The 27,926-nt window shown below is 52.9% G+C and overlaps 1 protein-coding gene across 4 annotated transcripts in view; it reads left to right on the plus strand.

Moving 5' to 3' along the window:
- The first annotated feature begins 440 nt into the window (after positions 1-440).
- ZNF541 (zinc finger protein 541) overlaps positions 441-27,926 on the plus strand; it is a 43,722-nt gene continuing 16,236 nt past the window's right edge. Inside the window, exons 1-9 of one of the 4 annotated variants that reach the window (XM_042969454.1) lie at positions 441-669; positions 2,183-2,331; positions 12,923-13,322; positions 17,818-18,061; positions 19,951-21,781; positions 23,659-23,717; positions 24,013-24,172; positions 24,354-24,527; positions 25,442-25,772. In XM_042969454.1, coding sequence (XP_042825388.1) covers positions 13,016-13,322; positions 17,818-18,061; positions 19,951-21,781; positions 23,659-23,717; positions 24,013-24,172; positions 24,354-24,527; positions 25,442-25,772 — 3,106 coding nt within the window. In that variant the 5' untranslated portion in view covers positions 441-669; positions 2,183-2,331; positions 12,923-13,015. Of the gene's footprint in view, positions 670-1,073; positions 1,116-2,182; positions 2,332-12,922; positions 13,323-17,817; positions 18,062-19,950; positions 21,782-23,658; positions 23,718-24,012; positions 24,173-24,353; positions 24,528-25,441; positions 25,773-27,926 lie in introns of those variants that run through there. The other 3 variants (XM_042969456.1, XM_042969457.1, XM_042969455.1) reach the window with 3 other exon arrangements.

The raw sequence follows: 27,926 nt of genomic DNA on the forward strand, positions 1-27,926 counted from the left end.
TACCCCAGGGACCAATTTCTAAAATCAACAAAGCTTTACAGAGGTAATTTACACGGAAGTCACTCGCCGTAAGCGTTCAAGCCAAAGATTTTTAGTGAATTCGCCACCTTGCGCAACCATCGCTGTAACTCGACTTGCTGAATCTTTCCATCACCCCAATCACACCCCGCTCGTGCTCATGCACAGTCGTGCCCCCTCCCCACCCCCAGGCACCGCGCAGCTACTCTCTGTCTCCATAGACGTTCAGCGCTCACTTTCTAAGATAAGACCTCCCCGGCTCCGTCGTTCCGGGGTCCAAACGCCTTGAACACTCAGCACCCTGGGCCACCGCTCTCCTCCCGTCTCCGTTCCTCCATCCACGCGGCTCGGCACGGAGCCAGACCCACAGACGGCTCGGCGCCAACACGACAAGGAAGGGCAGCCCCGCACCTTCCGAAGCCCCGGAGGGGCAGGTCCCCGTGGCTTCCGCGCGCGCCTCGGCGGCCTCGGGGACACGCGGGGCTGCCTCGCTGGGCCCCACGACCCTGCCAGGGCGGGCCCCGCTCTCGCAGCACCCATCGCGGGACACCGAAGCTCGGAGCGGCCCCGGGGAGCCGGGAGTCCCCCGCCGCCGCGTTCTAACGCCGCCCTCCGGGGACAATGGCCGGGGCCGCGGGGCTCTCGGCCTCTGTAAGCGGCTACTGGGGGGCCGGCCCCTCCCCCCGCGGCCCCTTCCCGGGCTCCGCCTTCACGCCCTCCCGCCCTCAACGGCCCGCCTCGCAAAATGGCGACCAACCGCCTCCTCTCCCGCCCGCCGCGGGTCCCTTGACCGCGCCAGGCCCCGCCCCCCCGTGCGTGGCCCCGCCCCTCAGCGGAGGCCGAATAGCCGCCGCGACTTCGCCGCCGGGCGGCACGCGCCGGGAGCCCGGGCGGCGCGAGGCGCGCGCGAGGCGGCCCTGGGCGTCGCGAAGCGACCCGCAGCCACGCCCGCGCGCCCGCGCCCGCGGGTCAGCGGGCCGCACCGGGGGCGGTCCCGGCTGCGCGTGCGCGCCGGGCCGGCGGGCGGCGCGAGGGAGGCAGGGGGCCGCTGGGAGGCCCGCGAGGCGCGAGGCCGGCGCGCGAGCCCCCGGGGGCGGGTAAAACCCGGTTGCTGCTGCCCCTGCCCCCTCCCTTTCCTCCCTATCCCCCCCTCCCTGCCCCTCCTCACTTTTCAACCCCTCCCCCCTTTTAAAATCTAATTTGTGTATATGTTTGTTTTTTAGGGGGCCCCTCTCCCTTTCGAGGGCCCGCAGCAGGCGCGGCGGGCGCCCCTCACCCCGCATCACGCACGCACCTTCTGCATCCCAACAGCTCCCGGCCCCGCTGCACCCCCGCCGCCGCTTCCCCCTTGGAGAATACTCTCCTCAGGGGCCCCCGGCCCGCTGCATCCCCTCGTTTTTTCCTCCCCCGCCCCCCAGGCCCCAACTGCCCCCTGGCAGCTCCCCAGCTCGTGCCTCGGGCCCTACCCGATCTCTCCGCGCTTTCTGCACCGCGGCCTTGCATTCGCCCTCGCTTCCAGGCCTCCTGCTAAAAATCCCCTTGCCTCTGGAAGAGGGGACCCAGATTGGCGTTTTTTTTTTTTTTTAGGATCTCCCAGCAAAACCCAAAAATCTTTCCTCTCTTCTTTGATTTATACCCCTCGCCGTCCTTTTAGGAACTTCCTCTAGCAAGAAAATCTCTCTCTATATATGTATTATAAAATACATGTATATCTTTCCCCCAGTTTTTCCTCCATCCAGGGTAACTTTCCAGCAAAAATTGTTTCTTCCCACCAAGAGCCCCCCCCCCCCCTTTTGTAGTATCTTTCCACTGATAACAAACCAACTCAGTTCTGCCAGTTTCTCTTTCACCTGATAATTTGTTTTTCCAACCCTCTTTCCCAACTCTCCGGCAAAAATCCCTTTTCATCCCCAGTTCTACCCCAGTTAGGCTTTTCCCAGCAAAACCCTCCAGGTCCCTTCCCGAGGAAAGAAAATAAGGCAAGGAAGAAAAATTAACTTTCCCTTAAAACAAAAGCCCCTTTCCCATCTAGATCTCCCCGGTTTAGTATTGCTTTCTTCCTGCTTCCAAAAATTGCCCATCTTGCCCAACTTTACACCTGTGTGCTTGCTTCTTTGGGGACCCAACATCTGAATGCCCCTTCCTTTCCACCCCCTGCTTCCAGGGCAAAAGAAGTTGGATGAGTGTCCTGAATTTACTACTCAGAGTTCCAGGAGGAAATATCCAGTGCTCTGACGGTCATCTGAATCCCCTCCCTGTGGGGCCTGGACCGGGCCTTCCTGTTCCCTGGAGGGTCACTCCTTTGCTCTTCTGGTGAGTCTTTTCCCTTTTGCCCTTGTTCCAAAGAGACCTACTTTGTCAGATGGATTCCCTTCTTTCTCAGAAGGGTTTCGAATTGATCCAAGAGTCTCTGCACCCGCAGGGAAACCATTACAAGTTGCTGCTTTGGGAAGTTAGATGAGGAAAAGGTTACTTGTTGTGCCTGTTGACGTCTCTGGAGGAAGGCAGACATTTATTAGATTGATCTAGGTTTCATTGTTTATTGCAAAAATGCTTTTTCCCTCCTTCTGGTTCAGGGTAGCAACTCAGATACCTCCAGGGAACAGGCAGTTTGTAAAGGCCTGCAGGTGAACCAAAGATCGTGGGCCCCCTCTGAGTGAGTGATCCCTGTCAGTGGAAATGACCAAGTGGAAGTTTGTTTGTTTGTTTGTTTTTTGAGATGAGACCAGAACACTGACCTGTGTGAAACTTTTTGATCTTTAAATGGCGACAGTGAATTTAATCGGTATTCAAAGACAGCACGGAGGGCTTCTAAAACATGGTGGCTGGCCACCAGTTTGGACTGTTTGATTCAGGGTTCCTTCCTGTGTTAGACACACACGCACAGATGCACACCCGCGTGGGTATGTGTGTACCTGCAAGACTTTTCTTCCTCCTGAGAGCCACAGTTCTCAGACTTTTTGATCTTGTAAAATCATTGAAGACTCAAGAGTTGGTGCGCGTGAACTATATATGCTGACATTTGCTGTATTGTAAGTCAAATAAGCCTCAGTGGCGCCTGGGTGGCTCGGTCGGTTAAGCGGCCGACTTCGGCTCAGGTCATGATCTCACGGTTTGTGAGTTCGAGCCCCGCGTCGGGCTCTGGGCTGCCGGCTCGGAGCCTGGAGCCCGCTTCGGGTTCTGTGTCTCCCTCTCTCTCTGCCCTTCCCCCACTTGTGCTCTGTCTCTCTCTCTCTCCCCAAAGTAAATAAACATTAAAAAGTTAAAAAAAAGAAGTCAAACTTTAAAAATACTCGTTTAAAAGTAACAGTAGTAAACTCCTTACATATTAACAAAATTGACTTTTTAAAGACTGCATTTCAGAAAACAAGATTTAGTGAGGATAGTAGGCATTGTTTTACCTTTTTCGAGTCATCTGGAATCTCATGTATCTGCTTCTGCATTCAGCCTCTGCAAATATATCCTGTAGCCTCCGGAGGGTTTCACCGAGAATTAAAAAGGCAGATAATGTCTGAATATTATTATGAAGATAGTTTGGACCTCGAAGACTCCCTGAAAGATTCCTGAGGACCCCAGGGTTCCCCACCCCCATCCACCTCACTTTGAAAAAGGCTGTCGTAGATGTGGTTTTTTTTACATTTTTTTTTTAATGTTTATTTTTGAGAGAGAGGGAGAGAGACAGAGGGTGCGTGGGGGAGGGGCAGAGAGAGAGAGAGAGAGAGAGAGAGAGACACAGAATCCGAAGCAGGTTCTAGGCTCTGACCTGTCAGCACAGAACCATGAACCCCGTGAGATCATGACCTGAACCAAAGTCAGACACTTAACCGACTGAGCCACCCAGGCGCCCCCGCTGTTGTAGATGTTAAGGCTTATTTGCATTTTACGCTGGGATCAGCTTTTGGAATGAGAAACTTTAATGTCTCTTTTCCTCCCTCAGTTAATTCTATGTAAGAAAATTTCCTGGAAAGCATAGTCCTAGCCGTCTTGATTCTTCCACGTTTTCGTTCTCTTCCGTATCGTACGTAAGCTTTAAATCTACTCTTTTAATGAGCGAGAGACCAGGAATCCCGGTCTCAAGTGTGGTCGTAGGTGAGGGCTTTGAGGTCAGACTACCCCCAGGGTTGAATTCTAACCTTGATTTTGGGCAAGTTGCTGTTGTGGGAATTGTATGATCCGTAAGTGATTTCAGTTGTGCCTGGCATATGATAGAGCCTCCATAAGTGTTTGCTGCTGTTGTTACTATAATGATAATTATTACAGGGGTGAGGCAGGAAGAAAGTGAGGCCGAGGGGCTGGAGGGCCATGGCTCTCTCCAGAGATGGCAGTCGTCCCTCACCTCTCTCTTTTGATAGCCATCAGGAAATGCAAAATCTTAATAATTTTCAAGAGAAGCCAGAAATTAATATACTTGGTTGAAATCTCCCCATTAAGAAAAATGTTGGTGACCCAATTTTTTTTAAATGTTTATTTATTTATTTTTGAGAGAGAGACAGAGAGCCAGGGAGACAGAGACAGAGAGACAGAGAGAGCAGGAGCTAGGGAGGGACAGAGAGAGACACAGAATCCGAAGCAGGCTCCAGGCTCTGAGCTGTCAGCACAGAGCTAAACGCGGGACTTGAACCCAAAAACTGTGAGATCGTGACCCGAGCGGAGGTCGGTCGCTCAACCGACTGAGCCACCCAGGCGCCCCGGTGACTGACCCAATTTTGAAAAACACCGTGCAGGCCAAACAGAACAGGCCTACAGTTCAGATAATGTCTGGAGTGGGAAAACGAGGAAAGAATTTGCATAGCTGGGTCTCAGTCTCTCTTATTTCCCGGCTTCCAACGGTCTGATCTTAACTCAGACGTGATCCCTCTCTCCCCGCTAACATTCATGCAGAGAGGGAAAGGAGAACGTGGTGCTTGGGGGGGGGGGGGGGGGAAGAAAAGAAAAAAAGGCCCACAGTGGAATCTTGTCACTCACCAGTGAAAGGGATGCTGAGAGCTTTCTTTGATCAGAGTTAGTTCTGTGCCAGGCAAGATGCTGTGAGAAGTGTTCACACAGAAGGCAGAGGCACAGCCATCCCAGAGCTTGCAGTCTGGGGAAAATAGAAGAACTTGAAAGATAATTAAATTCCGGGGCCATCTGGGGTAAGTATTAAGTGGAATGCCAGACAAGCGCTCATGGAGTTCGGAAGGAGGGAGAAATCATCTCAGACTCGTCATGCTGGGAGGAGCCGTTTAGGCTTTTGAACGGTTTCATTTGGTAACGCGGAGCAAAGAGAAGTTGCATAAATCAGGGTCATAAAGAAAGAGGTCTCCAGGGCATATAGACCAGGGGATGTAAATGAGTGAGGTGGGAGGATGTGAGCGATTTTGTTTCTTGAGAGAGAGACAAAGAGAGTGCGAGCAGGGGAGGGGCAGAGAGAGAGGGAGCATCTCAAGCAGGCTGTGCCATCAGAGCAGAGCCAGACCCAGGGCTTGAACGCACAAACCGTGACATCGTGACCTGAGCCGATGTCGGCGCTTAACCTGCTGAGCCACCCAGGCGCCCCTTGAGATTTTTCAATAGAAGTTGAAAGAAAGCCTTACTTCAATGAGAAACCTCGAGATCTGCAGCGAGTTCCAGTGGGGTTGGTAGCTGCTAGGCACTTGTAACTATGCTCATTTCAATTTAACGAAATGGAAGCAAAATAAATAATTTCGTGCCTCAGTTGCTCATCCTGCATTCTCTAGGCGCTCATTAGCCGCTTCGTGGCTAGGGGATGTCGTTGGACAGTGCAGACTTAGAACATTTCCCTCAGCACAGAAAATTCTTTTGGACGGCGACGCCCTATCCAAAAGAAGTCGGACAGAGTTTTCGACTTGATAACCAGTAGAAAATACTCAGATTAACTACAGGCTAATCGGGGAACCAATAAGTGTTTAGATTGTTCCCTCCTTGCCATGCAAACAGTGCCGCAGTAGATGTCATTTACCCGATGGTGTCCGTGTTGCTGCAGGCGAGAACCTGTGGCAGATTAATTTCCCGAGAGGCTGTAGCATTTCACAGGAGACTCCCTGTCTCCTCCTGCTCCTACCCATCATGGAATGACACGCCTTTTTAGGAAAAGAAAAACATGAAAATTGCTTTGGATCCCTGCTGCTGGCTTAAATTGTTTTTCAAACCATTGAACAAGGCACCGATGACGATCAAATAAACAAGGCGTATATTTCTAAAGCTTACGGTTTTTGTGCCGCCGCCATAAAGCCAAAATCAATTTGCAAATTAAATGTAAACAAATGCAACCAAACCGATGTGATTCCAATTACAAATGTTAGTTTAATGGGAGAGGTGCCATTTTGCTGAAACCTAATAGCTTCCTTGAAACCAACCAGGTTGCCCTGGGCCCCTGTGGGTGTAGCAGACCCTGAGACGGCTCAGCTCTCCCGTCCCTTTTCCTCGGTTTCAACTGCAGCAAGGCCTCCGTCTGTACCACGATGTCTGTTGGCTTTGAGGTGACCCCAAAGGCATAAATAACGAGCGGAATCCACATCTATCCTCTTCTCGTTAGCCTGTGGCAATTAAAATCGTCCTTTTTGGCGTTAGTGCAATTATAATCATACCCCGGGCATTGAAACCAAACGCTAGTACTGTATTATAAGGTAGTAAACCAGTAATCCGCGTAGACTGGTTTTCTTCTTTTGGGTCATTCCCCAAATGAAAACACAAAATTATAAAATTCTTGGAAAGAATGGGGAATGTCTGCAAGGTTCCAGGGGACCACAAGCCCTCCCCACGGGGATTAGCAGGCAGCTCTGTACATAGAAGGTGCTAAAACTTGTCGAATCAAATTTATCTGTTGGCAGAACAAGAACAAGTTCAATATTGGCTGAGGGGAGGGGGGTTTGCTTTACTGACTGGAAAAGGATGTGCATGTGAAAACGTGGCTTTTGGACTCAGGGCTTGCCTGGCCGAAGTGGTAGGGAGACCAATTTTTTCTGTGGACCACGGGCGTGTGTTGGAAAGCAGGTGATTTGGCATGTGGGGAATTCTGCCCCCATCCAGCACCTTCTGTGCTTTCTAGATTGATTGGTTCAGCGCAGTCTACGGTTTCATTGATGGCAAGTTAGTATTGTGTACCGGGTAAAAACACGAGCTCTAAAGTCCGAATACCTGGGCTTAAGGTTTGGCCCAACTCCTTGTTAGGCATGTGACTTGTGACAAATCACTTAGTATCTCAGAGTCCATTTCCTTCTTCGTAAAATGGAAATGATAGAGCACCAACCCCTGGGTTGTAGAGAGAAGTGAGCGAATGGACGCACAGGAAGCTCTCGGTGTGATACGTGAGAAGGAGAAAGGGCTTAATATCTTATTTCATTAAATATTGTTTCGTATTCCATGGGGCGCCTGGGTGGCTCAGTCGGTTGAGCGTCCGACTTCGGCTCAGGTCATGATCTCGCGGTCCGTGAGTTCAAGCCCCGCGTCGGGCTCTGGGCTGATGGCTCAGAACCTGGAGCCTGCTTCCGATTCTGTGTCTCCCTCTCTCTCTGCCCCCCCCCCCCATTCATGCTCTGTCTCACTCTGTCTCAAAAATAAATAAACATTAAAAAAATTAAAAAAAAAATACTGTTTCGTATTCCTTTCAAACAACGCTTTCTATTGAATTAGCTGGTTTTTATTATCAGAGTATGAAAAAAAGCGACGGCTTCTTTCCCCCTTGGAGTACCACAGACAGTTTATCGCAGCACCATACGAGAAACTTTAGAACTGGCAGAGAAATTCATTGTGCCTCAGAACATAAGTCTCTGTGGTCCACACTGCCTGCTTTGCGGTTTAGAAACCTAGAAAGCTCTAACGGTGCCACGGTGTCGCAGACCTCACTTAATGGGCGAGCCTGAACTCACGGTATTTATTCCATTTACTCTGAATAGTCAGAGGTGTCAGTGCAGAAACAATGATTTTTTTACCAGCTGCTGCCCCAGACCCACTGAAGGTTACTTAAAATACGGCATTTGCGTTGATTCACCCCGAATTCTGAACCCTAGGACTCACTTGGGTCTCAGAGTTGTAGTACAGGATTGTGGGCCTGTGTTCGACGTCTGAGTCCCCCCCCAGTAGGCTGGCTACAGACACACAGACACACAGGTAGATGCATAATGGGAAATGCAGATGTTGTGGGCACAGCTGGTCTGTTCCCTTTCAACGTGGAAAGGTTAAAAACCGTAGCAACCAGTAGCCTAGGAATCTAGGCCCAAACTCCGGTTACTCTAGGATCTAGGTACATTATTAGTGAGTCATCAAGCGTTTATTAAATGTCTAGGTGAGGGCAGAATTACTCATAATAGCCCAAACCGGACAGAAGCCAAATGCGCATCACCAACAGATGAATGGATGACAAAGACGTGCAATATGCAGACGGCGACATGTTATTTGTCCATAAAAAGTAATGAAGTAATGGTGCGTGCTGTAGCGTGGATTAACCTTGAAAACACGGTTCTTAGTGAAAGCAGTGGCCACAAAAGGCCTCATGTGGTTTGATTCCATCGTTTGTACGAAACGGTCGGCCCTCTCGTTGAGCCGTACTTTGTTTGCCTGCCTTGTCATTTTTCGTTGAGAAAATGGACATTTTTGCGTATTATAATGCAGTGACTCTCGGAATCCGGTTCTCCTTCCCCTTCCCCAGAGTTTGTGGTTTCTGCTTGTGGGTTGTCATGTTTGGATAGTGACTTTTGCAGACTCTGTTTGTAGACTGTATTCTTTGTCGTGTGCGGTCAGGGGAAATCTCTGTTCTGTTAAGTTTGCGGTCAGCTAGTGATTCGGCAGGGAGTTCCTTAAATGCCTGGAACCCAAACATATCTCCTCGTCTTGGCAGTTGGGCTCTGGGTGGGTGTTGGGACACCCTGTTGGTTCTCAGCACGAGTTTACACCTCTGCCTTCCCCTTCTTCCTGCTTTCACAGACCGAAGGTCAGCCAGAGGTGAGAGCTTAGAGCCTTCACGAGTGTTTTCTGAGCAGGTGCCTGCCCTGGGCACGTGGTCTTCTAGATCCCTTCAAATATGTGGAAGGTTTTCATTTTTAAAATCTTATTTTAGTGTTAGTTTCCTAGAGTCCACAGTTTACATTAGGATTCATTCTTTGTGCTGTGTAGTTTCGTGGGTTTTGGCTAATACAAAATGTCACGTGCCTACCATGACAGCATCATGCACAATAGTTTCAGTCCCCTCCAAGTCCCTCCTGTGCGTTACCTGTTCATCCCTCCTCCCTCCCCTGGAGCCCTGGCAGCCTCCAACCTTTTAGCGTCTCTATAGTTTTTCCTTTTCCAGAATGACGTAGGGTTGGAATCAAAATCTGTAGTGTTTTCAGGCCAACTTTTTTCACTTAGCGACACACATGTAAGTTTCCTCCATGTCCTCCTGGGGCTTGATAGCTCCTCGCTTTTTATCGCCGGATAACATTCCATTGTACGCAGGTACCGTAGTTGGGTTATCCATTCTCCCATTGAGGGACGTTGTGGTTGCTTCCAGTTGTTGGCAGTTATGAATAAAGCTGCTATAAACCTTTGTGTGGACATAAATTTCCAGCTCACTGGGGATAGATACCAAGGAGCATGATGGCCGGATTGGATGGTGAGATGATGTGTAGCTTTGTAAGGAACTGCCAGCATGGAAGCTTGTCAAAGGCCTTACTCTCTCCAAAGCCTCTCGCTCTCACTGTCCGGCTCTTCCTCCCCGGCTTTCAGTGACATGTCTGTTGGCCCCAATTAATGTCCTTTGCTCTGGGGTTGTAGCACCTGGTTCATTGCCTTTGTTTTCTATTTTTATTTTTATTTTTTTAAGGTTTAGTTTTTTTTTGAGAGAGAGAGTGTGTGGGCACGAGCGGGGGAGGGGCAGAGAGAGCAAGAGGAAGACAGAGACTCCGAAGCAGGCTCCAGGCTCCAAGCTGTCAGCACAGACCCCGACATGGGCTTGAACCCACGACCCGTGACATCATGACCGGAGCTGAGATTAGACGCTTAACTGACTGAGCCACCCAGGCGCCCCTAATTTTTCTATTGTTGGGTATCTTTTTATTGAAGTATAATTAACACACACTGTTATATCAGTTTCCATACCATATTGCCTTTGATGTTTTTAACAAATGCCATCCCCGTGGCTGTTCTCTGCTCTCAGAAAGTTCCAAGTTAGGCAAAATCAAGGCAAGACCTTTGTGTTAGCCCTTCAGGAGCCATCCGACAGGTCAAGACAGACAACCTCAGCTGTTTGAGAACAAGGTCATCTCTGCCCCCTTCTGCACCAGGAGCCCACACCAGAACGTGCCTTCAAAATCACTGCTGAGCCGGGGAATGGGGGATAGGACAGGAGTCGGTTCAAATGCCACAGGGCCCTCCTACCAGGTTTCATTCACCTTTGACTTGCTAAGGGTTCCTTTGGTTGCTGTAAACTTTTGACTACTTTCCAGAGTTCCAGTAAAGTTGACTTTTTCATTGTTTCTGTGGTAGTATGGGTGGGAAGTTATTAAATGACTAACTCAATCTTTTTATTTGTCATAGGGCTATGCAGATAGTCTGTTTCCTCTTGACTCAGTTTGGTAATTTGTGTCTTTCTAGGAATTTGTCCATTTTTCTCTAACTTACCTAATTTGTTGACATAGTAATCTTTTATAATCCTTTCTATTTTTGTTCTGAATTCTAATTTTAGTAGCTTGAGTCTTTTTTATTTTTTTGTCTCTTTTTGAGTGGGGTAAATTCCAGTTGTTGAGATGTTACATAGTTTATTCTTTTTCTTTTGGTAGTTATGCTTAGATTTTTTTTTTCTTAGTGTACATACTTAAAGTACAAAGTAAATCGTTGTCTTTTGCAAACGTTTCAAAGCCTGTATTCGTCGTTGAGCCAAGGTCTATGAGCAGTGCCTTGTCAGGAAAAGTCTGTTGCTCCCGCTCGAAAACTAGTTTTCCTGGGTGTTGAGTTCTGTGCCGGCTCTCACCCTTCCTTTGTCTGCTGGCGGTGTCATTCCTTGTCTCCTAGCCTCCTCTGAGAAGTCTTCCATCAGGCTAGTCATCATCCCCCTTTGTAGACTGTCTGCCTCTTCCTTCTGGTAGTTTTTAGCATTTTCTCTCTGTCTTCAGTGGTCTGCGGTTCTGCTGCTGTGTGTTGGGGAGTAAATTCATTTTTACTCTTCCTGCTCCGCCTGGCAGTGCTTGGTCATTAACCACGTATCTTCAAGAACTGTGATCTTTAGGGGCGCCTGGGTGGCTCGGTCGGTTGAGTGTCCACCTTCGGCTCAGGTCATGATCTCGCAGTCCGTGAGTTCAAGCCCCGCGTCGGGCTCTGTGCTGACAGCTCAGAGGCTGGAGCCTGCTTCGGATTCTGTGTCTCCCTCTCTCTCTGCCTCTCCGCCGCTCAAGCTCTGTCTCTCAAAAATAAATAAAACATTAAAAAATTAAAAAAAAAAAAAGAATTAGGATCTTGAAGTCTGGGATCCTGTGTCCCTGTGATTCTGGAAGCTCCTCTACCATTATCTCTTCAAGATGCCGTGTCTCGCAGGGAGCCTGGCTGGCTGGCTCAGTTGGAAGAATGTGGGACTCTTGATCTTGGGGTTATGAGTTCAAGGCCCCCATTGGGTGTAGAGATTATTTATTTTTTTTTATTTTTTATTTATTTTTTTTTTAATTTTTTTTTAACGTTTTATTATTTTTGAGACCGAGAGAGACAGAGCATGAATGGGGGAGGGTCACAGAGAGAGGGAGACACAGAATCTGAAACAGGCTCCAGGCTCTGAGCCGTCAGCCCAGAGCCCGACGCGGGGCTCGAACCCACGGACCGCGAGATCATGACCTGAGCCGAAGTCGGACGCTTAACCGACTGAGCCACCCAGGCGCCCCTCCAGTGTGCTTTTAACTTCAATGTCTTTCATGGACGTTTCATTTGTTTCTTTTTAAAACTGGTTGTTCTGTCCCGCGCTGACTTATCCTTTTCTCAGGCTGGGTTCTGTTGTCTCTCACGGCTCCGTTTTCTTCCCAATTCTTGGGGTTCATCTCTAAGGCTTGGGGGCAAGAGTTTTTTCTTTTTCTTTGTTTAGTTTTCCCGTGGATGGCCTGGCTCTTCCAGGGGCCCAGGTCTCCACTGCCCGTAAGCTCAGGGCCCTGTTTTCTCTTCTCATGTGTCTGTTACGACCCCAGGTCCCAGCCTCCAGGGTAATGCACTTTAATAGGAATATAAATATGAGCCATATATAGAATTTCAAGTTTTCTGGTAGCCACACTGAGGAACTAAGAAGACAAAGGTGACAGTAATTTTAATAACATGCTTGACCCACTGTATCCAAAATATTATCATTTCAACGTGTAGTAATTTAGAAACATACTAAACTTACATTTTTTTTTTTTTTTTTTTTTGTACCAAGTCATCCAAATCCAGTGTGGGTGTGAGACTCACAGCGTGTCTTAGTCTGGGCCAGTCACATTTCAAGTCTTCGCAGCCATGTGTGACTAGTTGCCACCACGCTGGACAACCGATTCGGTACCTGAGTCTGCTTTTCCCCTCAGGCCAACCTGAACTTACGCGAGTTTTCTTTGCGTTTTCTCATTGTTGCTGGCACATGGGGTTTTACCTGTCTCTTGCGCCTGGCTGTGTATTAAAAATGATCTTTTGTCATATTTCTCATGCTTATGGCTGGAGAAAGAGGTCAGTTCAGTCCACCATGTTGCCAGAAATCCTTTCATTTATTCCTTACAACAACCTTAGGACGGAGGTACTCTTACGCCCAGTTTACAGATGAGGGAACTGGGGCTCGTGGAGCTTAAATGACTCGCCCAAGTTCACATGGCTGTTAAGTGGCAGAGAACAGACCCAAAGGCAGGTCTGTTTGAATTCCGGGTCCTTGCTCTATCCGCCATGCTGTATTGCCACCTCATAATTTTGATTCCTCCTCGTTCGTTTTCAGGAATTAGACATCACCAAGAGCTCTCCGTGACTCCTTACGCGGCCTTGCTTGTCTGGAGAGTAGCTCCTGGCCAAGACCTGGCAGTCACGAGCCATGGACCGGTATAGCCTTGGGGACGAGGACGCCCTTCCTCCGGAGGTGCACCTCCCTTCGTTTTCCGAGAGCCAGGGACTCAACTGCAGCGACACCCTCGACCGGGATCTGCGTCCCAGTGCACGAGACCTGCTCTATGCCGGCCTGAGTGGTTTGGACCTGGACCCCAGCCTCCCAGCCCCTGACATGCCCAGCGAGGCACTGGAGGACAACTTAGACACCCTGTCCCTGTACTCGGGGAAGGACAGTGACTCTGTGAAGCTGCTGGAGGAGTATGCAGACCCGGAATCTCAGGCGTCCCTGCAAGGTAAGGCTGTCCCTCTGGGCCCGAGGGCCTAGAAGACTGTTGGAACGTTCCTGTGGCCAGCTAAGGGTTGATTCTGCACGGATTGGATAAGAAAACTTTTATCTTCCACGGGTGAATAGTGAACAGGGGACAATCACTTTTTTTTTTTTTTTTAACTTGGGAATTGTTCCCAACTTCCTAGTCAAGGAAACCGAACGCTGATCCTGAGGAATAATGTCGAGAAACTTGGCTGTTCGTGGATGTCCTAATCTTGTGTGTGGTGTGGGCAGACATCTGAGTTTACGGGACACTTTCCCACCCATTACATCCCCGGGGGCGCTTTTCACGTTCCCAGGATGACCTGGGATCCTGTCCGTCCACCACTTGGTTGTCTAACCTTCCCCAGCCTCAATGTCTTCATCCGTGAAGCGGGAGGGCATCAGAAGGCCCGCTCTGCTCCCCTCCCCCCCGCCCCCCGCCAGACTAACAGCACTAAGACGCAAGGGAGGAAATGAATGCAAAAGCATCGCATAGGCTGCAGAGCGTGGGACAGATCGTTGTTATTTTTGTCAATATCGGTAGAATTCATCTCAGGCAGCCCATTGATGCGGGTTCCAAGTCTCTCTCTTCTGCGGGGGGCGGGGGGCGGGGAGCGAAAGGGTAACTGATGGAACACTTAGAAGCTTTGGTGCAATTTTCTTTTGGCTTTTTGACTTGCCTTGAGGCTTCCACTACAAGATAAATTTGGTGTTTGTTAATTCTTTTCAAGGGTTCTTGGGTAACTCGCTTAGATGAGCTAGCTGTCTGAGCTAGCAGTCTTTGATATTTAGAAAAAAAATTTTTTTAATGTTTATTTATTTTTGATGGAGAGAGAGAGAGAGAGCGGGGGAGGGGCAGAGAGAGAGAGGGAGACACAGAATCGGAAGCAGGCTCCAGGCTCGGAGCTGTCAGCACAGAGCCCGACGCGGGGCTCGAACTCACAGACCGGGAGATCATGACCTGAGCGGAAGTCGGACGCTCGACTGACTGAGGCATCCAGGCGCCCCGGCGGCCTTTGATATTTATCATCACACCTCATGCATAGAAGGCCCCTCTGAGATGGCCCTGCAGAACAGGGGTTCATGTCAGTCGGGATAAGCATTGCAAGAAATATCCCGAAGACTTGGTAAAATGAAAAACTTGTGAAGCCCCCCGCTCCTCTCCGCACAGGATGCAGCAGACAAGGGGCCCGCCTCGTCACCACGTTGGAAGGCCAGAAGGCAAATCCCAGAATCCTGAGACGTGTACCTCGTTGCGGGCATTGGGCCACGCCTGGGGTGGGGGTGGGGGCCCGGTAATGAGGGTTTTCAACCCGGCCACAGAAACTACCAGAACAACACTGGTAGCACGAATATGTGTGCATTTCACTGGGCAGAGGAGCTGGAGCTGTCACCAGACTTTCACGGGGGGAGCGGGAGGGGGGCTGTGTCCCTCTCTGCAAAATACGTCACAAGTCATTACTCCAGTTCAACTCTTCCTAATGTTCCTTAAGCTTGAGTTTTTTCTTTTTACTTGTGAAAAAAAGGAGTCCCCTGAGCATTAAATTCTAACTCCTTATGCTTCTGTGACTGAAATTCAGGCCGCTCTAAACACATACGCTGGTGTTTGTCTTCTCAGCTAGAAAAATAGTACACGGTTCTTCAACGGGAAATAGAGAAAATTGGCAGCAGGAAGAATCCCCCAGCCTGGCTCTCACACGTCGGGTTTTAAAAACCCGAGTGAGGTCATTCAGAAAAACATGGTTTGGCGCAGGTGTGTGAAGTGTACAAGGCTATTTGAGGTTTTTCAAACTGAGCGTCTTTGCTTTTTCACGAGAAGGTAGTCCCTTGTCCTGACTCACTCCACCGTGATGTTTGACCACAGTCTTGCTTGTTAGGCTGTTCGTGTTTCTGGGAACAGCTGTTTACATGAGGCGCTTCCTTTTAGGTGAGTTCTTTGGACATACCCCTCCAAGTAGGTTTGCCCATCAGAGAATACACAGCGTTTGATAACCCACTTGGCTACACCACCTTCTGAGAAGATCGGGCAGCTTCCCGGGGCCGGTGACTCTGCCCGATTTTCAGTGTCATTGGTGATTGTTTTTGAATCAGTGCTAGTTTAATAGTTGGCTTTAATGAGCATCTTTATTTTATTTTACTGAAAAATTTTTTTCAGCTTATTTATTTATTTTGAGAGAGAGAGAGTGAGCGGGGTGGGGCAGAGACAGAGGGAGACGGAACCCAAGCAGGCTCCGCACTGCCAGCCCAGAGCCTGACGCAGAGCTCGAACCACAAACCGCGAGACCGTGACCCGAGCCGAAACCAAGAGTCGGATGCTCAACCGACCGAGCCACCCAGGCGCCCCGTAATGAGCATTTTTAAGGTAACTTAGCAAGGTGGACGACTTTTCTGACGGGAGTCCTCTTACTCCACATTTAAACTGTTGGGCTCATTCAAACACCTGTCACGGTAACTTCTTACGCGAGGAGGAGGAGACCAGGCATGTTGAGGGACAAACGGTCTATGGCAGGACAGAGGTGGGAGACGCCAGTCCGGGCTCCCTCCTGCCGTGTCTGTCACGCTGCGCCTCGGCCGGCCGCGGTCAGCCATCTGGGTCCTCCAGGCGGGCCCGCTGCCCTGGGCTGTTGGGTGCCCGGGGTCCCGGCTCTGCAGCACACTAGAGAAGTGGCGATTTCGAAGCTACCGTCTCCCGAGGTGGTCTGGGCCATCTTGAAGACCAGCGTGAACAGCAGGAAAATCTTCCACAGTCAGACGATGGTGGAGCGTCCACGAGCGCCAGCCAGGGGGTTCCGGGAGCCGGGACGCGGCAGGAGCCCGCGGGGTCCTTGCGGCCACGGCCCCTGCGTTTCCAGTGACTTGAAACCAGCTTCTCTTTAGTCAGCCAAACCTGTCTCTGTCTGTCGGAGCGAGACAGAAGCAGCGAGTTCCCTCCCCACACGCTGGCCCTTGGGATACTTGACGGCTTGCCCCTCTCCCGCGTGAACATTTCCAGTCCCTCCTCCGGCTCCTCACGCGAATGAGTTGCAAACGTACCTGTCATCATTGTACCCAAGGAATGCAGAAAACACGGAGGCATACTCAGAGGCCCAAGAAGAGGAGAGTAAAAGCCCATAACCTACAGTCTGGCCTGTTCTCGCTGTCGGTTTTCTGTTCAGATGTATTGGTCTTTCTCTGTTTTGTAACGGGCTGCTGTTTTCACAGAGTAGTCACTTCATCAGATATTTATTTACTTATAAAACTGTAGAAGTTTTACCTTAAATGCTGTGTCTTAGATCCTTTACACCATAACGCGATCACTTGCACGCCCTTTTATCAGGTAATAGGTTGTTTCTAACAGGAAAGACAGTGCTGCCATTAACTGCTTTGTGGCTGCCTCTTTGTACAAATCTAGATTTCTTTCTTTCTTTCTTTTAGAGAGAGAGAGAAAGAGAGGGTGCGAGTGAGTGAGGGGCAGAGAGAAAGCATCCCAGGAGAGGCGGTGGGGGGGGCGGGGAGAGAGAGAGAGAAGGGGGGCTTAACCCAAAGCAGGCATGACCTGAGCCGAAGTCAGATGCTTAACCCCCGAGTCACCCAGGCGTTCCTGTTTTTCTTTCTTTAAAATCCCCAAAGCGGGGGCGCCTGGGTGGCTTGGTCAGTTGAGCGTCCGACTTCGGCTCAGGTCATGATCTCGCGGTCTTTTGAGTTCGAGCCCCGCGTCGGGCTCTGTGCTGACAGCTCAGAGCCTGGAGCCTGTTTCGGATTCTGTGTCTCCCTCTCTCTCTGCCCCTCCCTTGTTCATGCTCTGTCTCTGTCTCAAAAATAAATAAACGTTTGGGGCGCCTGGGTGGCTCAGTCGGTTAAGCGGCCGACTTCGGCTCGGGTCATGATCTCACGGTCTGTGAGTTCAAGCCCCGCGTCGGGCTCTGTGCTGACAGCTCAGAGCCTGGAGCCTGTTTCAGATTCTGTGTCTCCCTCTCTCTGACCCTCCCCCGTTCATGCTCTGTCTCTCTCTGTCTCAAAAATAACTAAACGTTAAAAAAAATAAATATAAATAAATAAATAAATAATAAACGTTAAAAAAAATAAAAAAAAAAATGACTTTTAAAATCCCCAAAGCAGAATTGACTGGCAGAAAGCATTTGTACTTCTCTGAGGTTTCGGATTATGTCTTTCTGCTTGTCCTTCCGAGGGTGCCGTGGATGGTCTAGACACGAAGCCCGACCCGTGTTGGTCACCTTGTCCTAGAAGCGCTTCCGACCACCGCCGCCCCTCTGAGTGTGGTGCCGGGACCGAGTGCCATCCTGCAGGGGTGGCCCTGCCAGGGCCCCTTTTCTCTCTCTCATCGTTTTCTCGGCGCGCAAAGCCGCTGAAGTTGGAGGGCGCGGTCCTGGAGCCTCTGTCCAAGTCCGCCGTGGCCCTGACACTCACTGAGAGCTGATTTCGCCCTGCTCTTTGATTTCCCCAGATGTCTATAACCTGTGCTCTCTCCCTCTGTTTAGACCTGGGGCCAGGCGCTCTTAAGGTGCCTAAAGAGGCTGACGAAGGAGGCAGGGCCGCCTCGGGGAGCGCGAGGAAAGGAAAGCGGCAGCACACTTCCCCTCAGAACCCGCTTCTGGACTGCAGCCTCTGCGGGAAGGTGTTCAGCAGCGCCAGCTCCCTTAGCAAGCACTACCTGACGCACAGCCAGGAGAGGAAACACGTCTGCAAAATCTGCGGCAAGGCCTTTAAGCGCCAGGACCACCTGTATGTAGGAGTGTGGTCGGGCGGGGGGGGGGGGGGGGGGGGGGGGAGGGGCTGGGGGCGGGGGCAGCGGGCGGGCTCCTGGGTGGCCTTCACACCTGCCCTGGGTGGGCTTCCCCTCCTGCTGCCCGGATAGATGTCTGCGACCTGCGCAGGGACACAGGGACGCGCCTCCCCTTCTCACACGGGGCCAGCTCCGCCCAGGACGGGTGGCTCTTCCCAGCCCCCAGGGTCACACCAGTGAGGAAATCGCTGCCACAGTTTGCAGACGGGACCCTCGTGGTTTCCAGACCTGTAACGGCTCGCTCCCAAGGCAGTTTTGTCATGTAGGAAATTGGGCTCACTTTTATAGAGAAATGTTGGGAGTCCCTCGTAGGCATCCAAGGAGAACAGATCCGTGTCTCATGAGGAGCGTGCATTAGAATGACGGGGGAATGAGAGATTCTGAAATGCCTGTTTCCAGAATATGGCAGGGGAGCATTAATGCTTTTTTTATACTCCTTTTTTTAAAAAAACAAACTCCTGATTAAAAAAAAATAATAAAGCCCATTGTAAGACTTAGCCAGAATTCCCTTTGTTCTTAATATCTTGGAAGTGATGAGCTCTTCTTGCTAGTGAGGCAGGAAAGAGAGACTTTTTTTCTTTTTTTTTTTTTAATTTTTATTTATTTTTGAGAGAGAGTGAGACGGAGCACAAGAGAGGGAGGGGCAGAGAGAGAGAGGGAGACACAGAATCCGAAGCAGGCTCCAGGCTCTGAGCTGACAGCACAGAGCCCGATGCGGGGCTCGAACTCACGGACCGCGAGATCGTGACCTGAGCCGCAGTCGGACGCTCAACTGACTGAGCCCCCCAGGTGCCCCTGACAGACTTTTTTTTTTTTTCAAACAGAGAGACTTGCCAGTGGGTGATGACAAGCCCTTGCATTTGTATCGATGCTCCTTACCTACAGTTGGGGCTAGAAATTGGGTCTCCTGACTCCCCCTATGTAGCTTCCCTGGGCGGGAGGCCAAGGGTCAGCACTTGGCGAAGGGCGGTATCATCGACCGGAGACACCCCATGTACCACGTGGATCAGACTGTCCAGGGTCGGGCTGTTGGGAGCCTGGAGCAGGACCCCCCCCCCCCCGGTTTATGCTTACGATACATCAGTGTGGTTAGAAGCGTGCTATAAATGGAACACATGCTTGTATTTATTTAAAATTGTGGAAAATACAGGAGACACATTTGGCTGCTTTCTAGCAACTTTTTACTGATGGGACGTCTGTCATTTTGTTCGTTCGTTTGTTCGCTGGGGGTGGGTTCCAGGTAGCTGGCTCCCTAGAGGACTGTTACGGTCAGGCAAAGACTCTGGCTGGACTTCTGGGGGAAGGGTCACCCCCAGCTTACCATCTCCTCGAGCGTATCCTGCTAGACCTTCGGTCCTCAGGGATGCTCAGAGGGGCCAAGTGAGTAAGTGACTCTGTGGGCAGATAGCTTGGAGGGACACGGGAGGGTAAGAAGCGGTCTGCGTGCTGCGTGGCTTTTAAATTTGCTGCTCCGAACCTCCAAGGAGCAAATCGTGTTTTTTCAAAACTTCCTTGCCAGCTGAGCCCGTGTCCTCCGGGAGCCGCCCTGGAGGACCGCTGTCCCTTGGGAACTCACTTTGGGGAACTCCAGTCTGACTTTCATTGATTTTTTTTTTTTTTCCCCAGAGAAGGGGTTTGCTCACAGGTGAGGGAGGGGAGCACCCCTTCCGTCGCTTCGCCCGGAGGGGTGGCCGCCTGGGGCTTCCCTCCCGGGCGCCGAGCGCGGGTTCCCGTGCACCCTTGTCCCCCCCCCCCGGGGACACACTCGGGGTCCCGTGGTGAAGGGCAGCCAGGGCGCCCGCTGACCCGCGTCTCCGTGTGACTCCAGGACCGGGCACATGCTCACCCACCAGAAGACCAAGCCGTTCGTGTGCATCGAGCAGGGCTGCAGCAAGAGCTACTGTGACTACCGCTCGCTGCGGCGCCACTACGAGGTCCAGCACGGCCTGTGCATCCTGAAGGAGGCCCCCCCGGAGGAGGAAGCCTGCGGGGACTCCCCTCACGCCCGCGAGGCCGCCGGCCGGCCGGCCCCCGGTGGCTCACGAGCCCCCGGGCCCCCCGAAGCCCGGTCCCCCGGCTCCCTCCTGCCCAACCGGGACCTCCTGCGCTGCATCGTGAGCAGCATCGTCCACCGGAAGGTCCCCTCTCCCGGCCCGGCGGGGCCTCCAGACGGCGGGGAGGAGAGGACCGCGGCCTGTCCCCGCGCGCCCTCATCCGGGCCCTCCTCCTGCACCCCCGCCAGCATGCCGGGGGCCCCCGGAAACCTGGGCACTGAGGTTCCCGAGGAGCCTCGTCCCCCACGGAAGGAGCCTGCCGCCGCCATGTTCACGGCCATCCACCCGAGAGCGGTGGAGAACGGGGGCACCGACCCGGCCGGGCCAGAGCCGCCTCTGCTCCAGCGCCCGACCGCCCTGGAGGGCTGGCCCGAGGGCGGCCCGCGGCCGGCCCGCCTGCCTGTGTTCCGAGGCCAGACGGTCCCCGCCGGCTCCCAGCCGTCGAGCCACAACTTCCAGTGGCTGCGGAACCTGCCCTGCTGCCCCAAGAGCAAAGGGAACAACGTGTTTGTCGTCCACAAGCCCCCTTCCGTGCCGTCGCGGGAGGGCTGCGAGTCTGGCCCTGGGCCCAGCAGCACCTCCCCCGTGGGGGAGCCCTCGCCTGGCGTGGGCCCCGGTCGGGAGGACGCGTCGCCCTACCCTGCCACGCTCCTGAAGGCTCCCGGGGAGGCCTCGGGCGACCCCAGATATGCTGGCGGGGAAGACGACTCCTGGGGTTCCAAGAAAAGCAAGTTTGACTGTGACTCCTTCCTGTGGCAGAACCCCGGGGAGCCCGGCCTCCAGGAGGCCCAAAAGCCCAGCGGCCTCCCGTCGGACGCCACGCCGCTCTTCCGGCAGCTCTTCCTCAAGTCCCAGGAGTCCCTGGTGAGCCACGAGCAGATGCAGGTGTTCCAGATGATTGCCAAGTCCCAGCGGATCTTCTCACAGCTCCCCGGGCCCGAGGGCAAGCAGGCCGCCCTGAAGCCGCTGCCGGGGCCCTGGCCGCAGCAGCCCCCGCCGCCGGCAGCCCCTGTTGACTCTCTGCACGCTGGCCCCGGAAACCCGGAGCCAGAGGGGTCCCCAGCCCGCAGGAGGAAAGCCACGCCTGCGTTCCCCAGAGAGGCCTCCCCAGGCGGCACCAGGCGGGACGCGAAGGGAGGTCTGAAAACCGCCCCCGCTCCGCCGTCCCTCTCGGCGTCGTCACTGGACCCTCCCAGGAACCCAGACATCTCCTCTCTGGCCAAGCAGCTGAGATCCACGAAAGGGACCTTGGACCTGGGGGACATCATCTCCCCGGGGGGCCCACGGCAGACCCAGTCAGGTGGGGATGAGCCCCTCGGAGCCCCGCTCCCAGGGAAGCAGGCCCAGGCGGAGAATGGTGCGGCTCTGGGGGCCGCGAAAGGTGAAAAGAGCCAGGCCTGCGCCCGGGGCGGGGGCTACAGGCTCTTCTCGGGCAACCCCAGGTCCCAGCGCTTCTCCGGCTTCCGGAAGGAGAAGCTGAAGATGGATATGTGCTGTGCGGCTTCCCCGAGCCAGGTAGCCATGGCCTCCTTCTCGTCAGCCGGGCCTCTGGCAGACCCCCCCCAGGACTCGAAGTCCAAGCTGACGATTTTCAACAGAATCCAGGTACCTGGGCCCTCCCTCACGGGGCGTGACCACGCTTGAGACGAGAGTCTCGTTGGTTCCTCGTTTCTGCGTCTACTGGTTGGCCAGCCGTTGTGTTTAGTCTCAGGGAGCCCTCAGCCGCGGTTGTGCAGAGGCGGAAATGAAGGTTCGGAGAGACTGTGGGTCCTCCTGTCAACCCCCACCCCCGTTCAGTCTTCAGGGTTGTCAGAGATGCTTTCTTTCCTAGGCTTTCTCTACTGGCTCCCTTTCTGCCTTTCACTTCCTTCTGGATTTGCCTCCTTAAGTTGTTCAGGGGATGTAAAGGTAGAGTTCCCACCCCCGTCAGTATTTCTGCGCCTAATGCCGGGTCTTCCCTGCTGGGAGTCACGGTCCCCACGCCGACCAGCACCTGCAGAGCGGACAGTCAGTCCTTGCAGGTGGCACCCACCAGGTCTGGGCGTGGAGAGGCCGGGAAAGCAGGAGAAGGCAGAGAGAGAGGGAGAGAGAGAATCCCACGCAGGCTCCGCACCATCAGCACAGAGCCCGACGCGGGGCTCGAACTCAGGAACCCGTGAGGTCATGACCTGGGGTGAAATCAAGGGACAGATGCTCAACAGACTGAGCCACCCGGGCGCCCCCAATTCACCATTTTAAAGTACACCTTCCAGTAGTTTTCAGTATATTCTCCCAGGTCGTGCGTCCGTTACCACTCTTTGCCAGAACCCTTTCTTCACCCCCAAATCCCCCACACTCTGAGTTGTCACCCCCAATCTCCATCCCTCACGGCCCCTGGCAGGTATGAATCTACCTTGTGTCTCTCTGGATTTGCCCGTTCTGGACGTCTCTTACGCTACGTGGCCTTCCGTGTCTGACTTCTTACGCTCAGTACGAGGTTTCAAGGTTCTGGGGTGTTACGGCGCATCCGTATGCCTTTTTATGGCCGAATAATGCTCCACTGAACGGATGTGTCACGTTGTGTTTATCCGTTCGGCAGCTGAGGGGCCTTCGGGTTGTTTCCGCTTCCTGGCCACTGTGAATAGTGCTGCCGTGAGCATTCGTGTGCAAGTTTCTGGGTGAACGTAGGTTTTCGCTGCCCTCGGGAGATACGTCGGTCCGCTTGGAATTTCTGGGTCAAGCGGTAACTCTGTGTCTAACCGTCCGAGGAGCTGCCAGACTTTTCCCAAGCAGCCGCGCCATTCAGCCTCCCCGCCCACGACGTCCCCACGTCCTCACCAACGCTTTGCTGTCGTTTGTTGTTGTTTTTAATCGTGGCCGTGCTAGCGGGCGTGAAGTGGTCTCTCATCACGCTTTGGTGCGCACCTCCCTGTGGCCGGCGACGCTGCGCGCCTTTTCACGTGCTTATTGGCCATTTGTAAATCCCCTTTGGTCAAGGGTCTTTCAGCCCCTTTATCCGTTTTTAAATTGGGTCGTTCGCCTTTTCGTCGTCGGGCTGTACAAGAGTTCCTCGTGAATTATGAGTACGGGTCTCTTGTCAGGTTCGTGACCCGCATTCATACTTCTCCCATCCTCTGGGTGGTTTTTTCTCTGTCTTGATGGTCCCGTGAAGCACGGGCGTTCTAAGTTTTGATGAAGTCTGACGTGTCGATGGCTGGCTTTCGTTTTGGTGTCCCCCAAGACGTGTGCCTCCTCCGCTGTCTCAAAGAATCACACCTATGCTTTCCTTTAAAAAAAGAAAAGATTTTAGCGTTAAGTAGTCTCTACACCCCGTGTGGGGCTCGAAGCCACAACCCCAAGATCAGGAGCCACATGCTCCACTGACCGAGCCAGCCAGGCGCCCCACCGCCCCCCCACCCGTGCTTTCTTCTAAGAGTCTTACTGCTGTCCCGTCTCCATGCCTCCTTCCTGCTATGGTGGCTCAGATGTGTTTTCCCCTTCAGGGTGGAAATATCTACCGGCTCCCCCATCCGATGAAGGAGGAGAACGTGGCAGACGGATGGTAAGTTCAGAAGCCACTCCTCCGCCGTGCCTGGGGGGCGCTCAGCCCCTCAGATTCCTCTGGTGGCCTTTGTGTGCTGGCCCCGGGTCACCCAGTTCTGGAAGCGTCAGTCCCGAGGAGGTACGCACCCGGCCGTGAGGTGCTGCGGTGTGGTGTCCTCTCTCCAGTTCTTAGGGTTCATCGAGAGTTGTACCAGTGGATCAGATTTAAAACCAAAAAAAAAAAAGAAAAAACATTAACGATGGGGACGGAGCCCCATCCTCGCGTTCTTCCGTCCTGCCATGTTTCCCCACAGTAGCCAGCGAAACGGGGGCCCTGCAGACTGGGCAGAGCCGAGGAGCACTTACGTCTGCAACAACTGCAGGCAGATGTTTTATACAGAGAAGGGGCTGAGCAGCCACATGTGTTTCCACAGCGACCAGTGGCCGTCACCTCGAGGGCAGCAGGAGCGGCAGGTGAAGGGCGCGCACCGTGCCTTCGGGGTTTCGGGCGGGCGCCTGGATGGCATCTACTCCGGGATGGAGATGCACCCCTGAGTGGAGTCTGGGCGCAGGGGGAGGGCAGGAGCCGGGCCGAGCCGCTTGTTCACTCCTGCCGACCGTTCGTCTTAAAGAGCCATCTCTTGTCCGCATCCAGGAGTCTGGCGTGGGGTTTTGCCAACCACCGAGACGGCTGCCGAGGCCGGAGGGCGACGGGCAGAGTCCCCCAGGAGCCAAGAAGTCCCCGGACAGCCCCGCCGCGGCCCCTTTGGCGGTCCCTGCGTCGCTGCCCGCAGCTCCAGTGAACCGACCCGCCGGGAGCACCGCCAAGGTGGGTGCCGGTCAGTCCGCTTCCTTCCCGCTGCTTCCCCCCTTGCCGGCGGGGGCCGCGGGGAAAGCCCGAACCAAACGTCAGGAGAAACCTGAGTCGAGGAGAGCTCGCTTTGCACGGTCTTTGCACGGTCGTTCGGCCGTGCACATCCCCCGAGCCTCCTCTGTGCCAGCCCGCGCCGGCACGGCTGCAGACTGTGGTGACCGGGACAGGCTCCCAGCCTGGTGAAGGAGCAGGGCTGTCCCCGGACAGTGACGACCCACAGTGGGCTGGGCTGGGCGGGGGGGGGGGGGGGGGGGGGGGAGCAAAGGGATCCGAGGGCGTCCTGAGGGGGCACCAGAGACTCCTGCTGAGGAGGTCAAGGGGTGTTGGAGCTGAGTTCCGGCGGGGAGGGGGCAGAAGACTGGCAGAGGGGAGGGGAGAGTGGGGAAGGTGGGAGAGAGCATCGCAAGTCCCGGTGACCCGTCTCTTCAGCCTGACCTGGAGGACCCGCTGGAGAAGTCCCTGCCGGGCTCAGGGACGAGGTGCGTGGATGCCATCGCTCATCCCCCGGGAGCCGTTGCCACTGTCATTTTGTCACTTTGTCGTGCCGTTGCACTGTCTCCGCCCCGCCCCCCCCCAGACCCCCACTGTAAGAGCCAGGCATGGGATCAACTGGAGCTGGCCTCACCTGGTTCCAGATTCCCCTGAGTCGGGGCCTCTCCTTGAGGGCTCCAGGCTCGAATGGCATCGGGCTCGGTTAGGATCTGGGCCCTGCCCGCCTCCCTTTTCTGGGGGCTCGGGGTCACGGGTCACACTCCCCTCTGGCTCCGGGGTCCGTATTCTCGTCCCATCTCCCGCCCTCCCGAAGACGGAGCTGTGCAGCAGGTGGCCTCGCATGAGCCCCTGTGATTGTGAGCTCTCCTCTTCCCCAGGGACAAGAGAAGGACGGGGAAGACAGAGACAGCAAGGAGAGCAGCCAACACAGGAAGCGGAAGAAGCGCCCCCAGCCCAAGGCCTTGTTGGTGCCTCCTCCGCCCTCGTCGCCGTCGCCCGCAGAGCCGGGCCTGGGAGGATGGCACCAGAGCTGCCTGCGGTCTCCCGTGTTCCTGGTGGACCGCCTCCTGAAGGGGCTATTCCAGTGCTCTCCGTATACGCCGCCCCCGATGCTCAGCCCCATCCGGGAGGGCTCTGGGCTCTATTTCAACACCCTCTGCTCCACCTCTGCTCACGCCGGGCCCGACAGACTCATCAGCAGCATGCTTGGTGAGTGAGGCTGGGCGCCGTGATCTCTGCTCAGCGCGCGGCGGGCCTGCTGCGGGCCAGACCCTCTTCTCTTGTCGCATTTCGCCCAGAGATTCTCTCCGGCCTGTGGCCGTGTCTGGTCTGCGAGTCCCGTTGCTGTCCGGAAGCGTCCCGGGACCATCTGGGACCAGCAGCCTTCTAGGTGCTGAGAAGTTTACAGCCAGAAAGAAAATAGAGAGTCCGTTTAGCCTGACCACCATTCTGCCTGCCCTTTGAGTGGTTTTTGACAGTCTTCCTAAGATCTAATTCACGTACCATATGAATCACCCATTTAGAGTATACGGTATTTTTTAGTTTATTCACAGGGTTGTGTGCCCATCACACGATCTAATTTTAGAGCGTTTTTGAACACCCCCAGAAGCACCGTATCCGTGCAGTCACCCCCCGCCCCCGATAGCCCCCACCTCCCCGGCCCTGAGCAACCGCCAACCTACTTTTTCTCTCCACGGATCTGCCCGGTCCGGATATTTTGTGTAATTGGAATCATACAGTAGGTGACATTCTGTGTCTAGTTCATTCACTTGGCATCCGTGTGCACCCACGTTATCATACGTATCAGTGCTTCATCCCTTTTTGTGGCCAAATAATCCCATTGTCTGGACACACTCCATTTTATTTATCCATTCGTCAGTTGACGGGCACTTGGGTTGTTTCTGTCCTTTGGCCTCTGTGAATAACGTTGCTCATGAGCATTCATGTACAGGTTATTGTGGGACGTGTGTTTTCATCTCTCTTGGGTGTATGCCTAGGAGTGCAGTTGTGGGTCATAGAGTTAGCTCTACGTGTGACCATTTAAGGAGCTACTGGACTGTTTTCCAAAATGACAGAACCATTTTAAATTTCCGCCAGCATTGTATGAAGGTTCCGGTTTCTCCACATCCTTGTCAACACTTGCAACCTTTTTTTTCTTACGTAACCATCCTGGTGTGTGTGTAAAGTGGTTTTGATCTGCATTTCCCTGATGGCCAATGAGACGGAGCATCTTTCCATGTGCTTACTGTCCATTTGTAATCTTTTCAGATCCTTTGCCCAGTTTTTGAATTGCGTTGTTATCTTTTTATTACTGACTCGTAAAAGTTTCTTCTGTATTCTGGAATTAACCCCTTTATCAGATCTACAGTTTGCAAATTCTCTCCTATTGTGTGCCGTCTTTTTATTTGTGGTCTTGTTTGCAGTACTAAAGTTTTAATTTTTTTTTTATAACGTTTATTTATTTTTGAGACAGAGAGAGACAGAGCATGAACGGGGGAGGGGCAGAGAGAGAGGGAGACACAGAATCGGAAGCAGGTTCCAGGCTCTGGGCCATCATCAGCCCAGACCCCGACGCGGGGCTCAAACTCACGGACCGTGAGATCATGACCTGAGCCGAAGTCGGACGCTCAACCGACTGAGCCACCCAGGCGCCCCGCAGTACTAAAGTTTTAAATTTTGATGAAGTCCAATTTGTTCTTTGTCCCTTGTGCTTTTGATGTTGTAGCTAAGGTTTTGCCTAACCAAAGGTCACAAAGATTTACTTCTGTGTTTTCTTGTGAGTTTTATTATTTTAAGTCTTAAATTTGTTTGTGACCCATTTTAAGTTCACTTTTATATATTGTATAAGGTGGAAGTCCAGATTCATTCTTTTGCAGTTGGATATCAGTTGTTCTAACACCATTTGTTGAAAAGACTATTCTTTTCCTGTTGAATTAGCATGGCACCCTGTGGAAAACCAATTGACCATAAACGTTTTGAGATTTTTCTTCTTTTTTAATACAGACATTTATAGCTATAAACTTCTCTCAGAGCACTGTTTTAGGTACATTTCATAAGTTTTAGTATGTTTTATTCTGATTTTCATGTATCTCAAAAGTGTTTTCTAGTTTTTTTTATTAATTTTTTTTTATAACACTGATTAAGGCGTGCATTGGTTAATTTCCACATATTTGTGAGTTTTCCAAATTGCCTGTTTTAAACTGATTTTGAATTTAATTCTGTTGTGATCAGACAACATATTTTGTATTAGTTCAGTGCTTTTAAGTTTCTTGAAGCGTTTTTATGGGCTAGAATGTGTTCTCCCTGGAGAATGTTCCATGTGTACTTAAGAAGAGTATATTCTCTGGATGGTGGGTGGAATGC

This window comes from Panthera tigris, chromosome E2, assembly GCF_018350195.1.
Source record: "Panthera tigris isolate Pti1 chromosome E2, P.tigris_Pti1_mat1.1, whole genome shotgun sequence".
In the NCBI taxonomy this organism is placed as follows: Eukaryota; Metazoa; Chordata; class Mammalia; order Carnivora; family Felidae; genus Panthera; species Panthera tigris.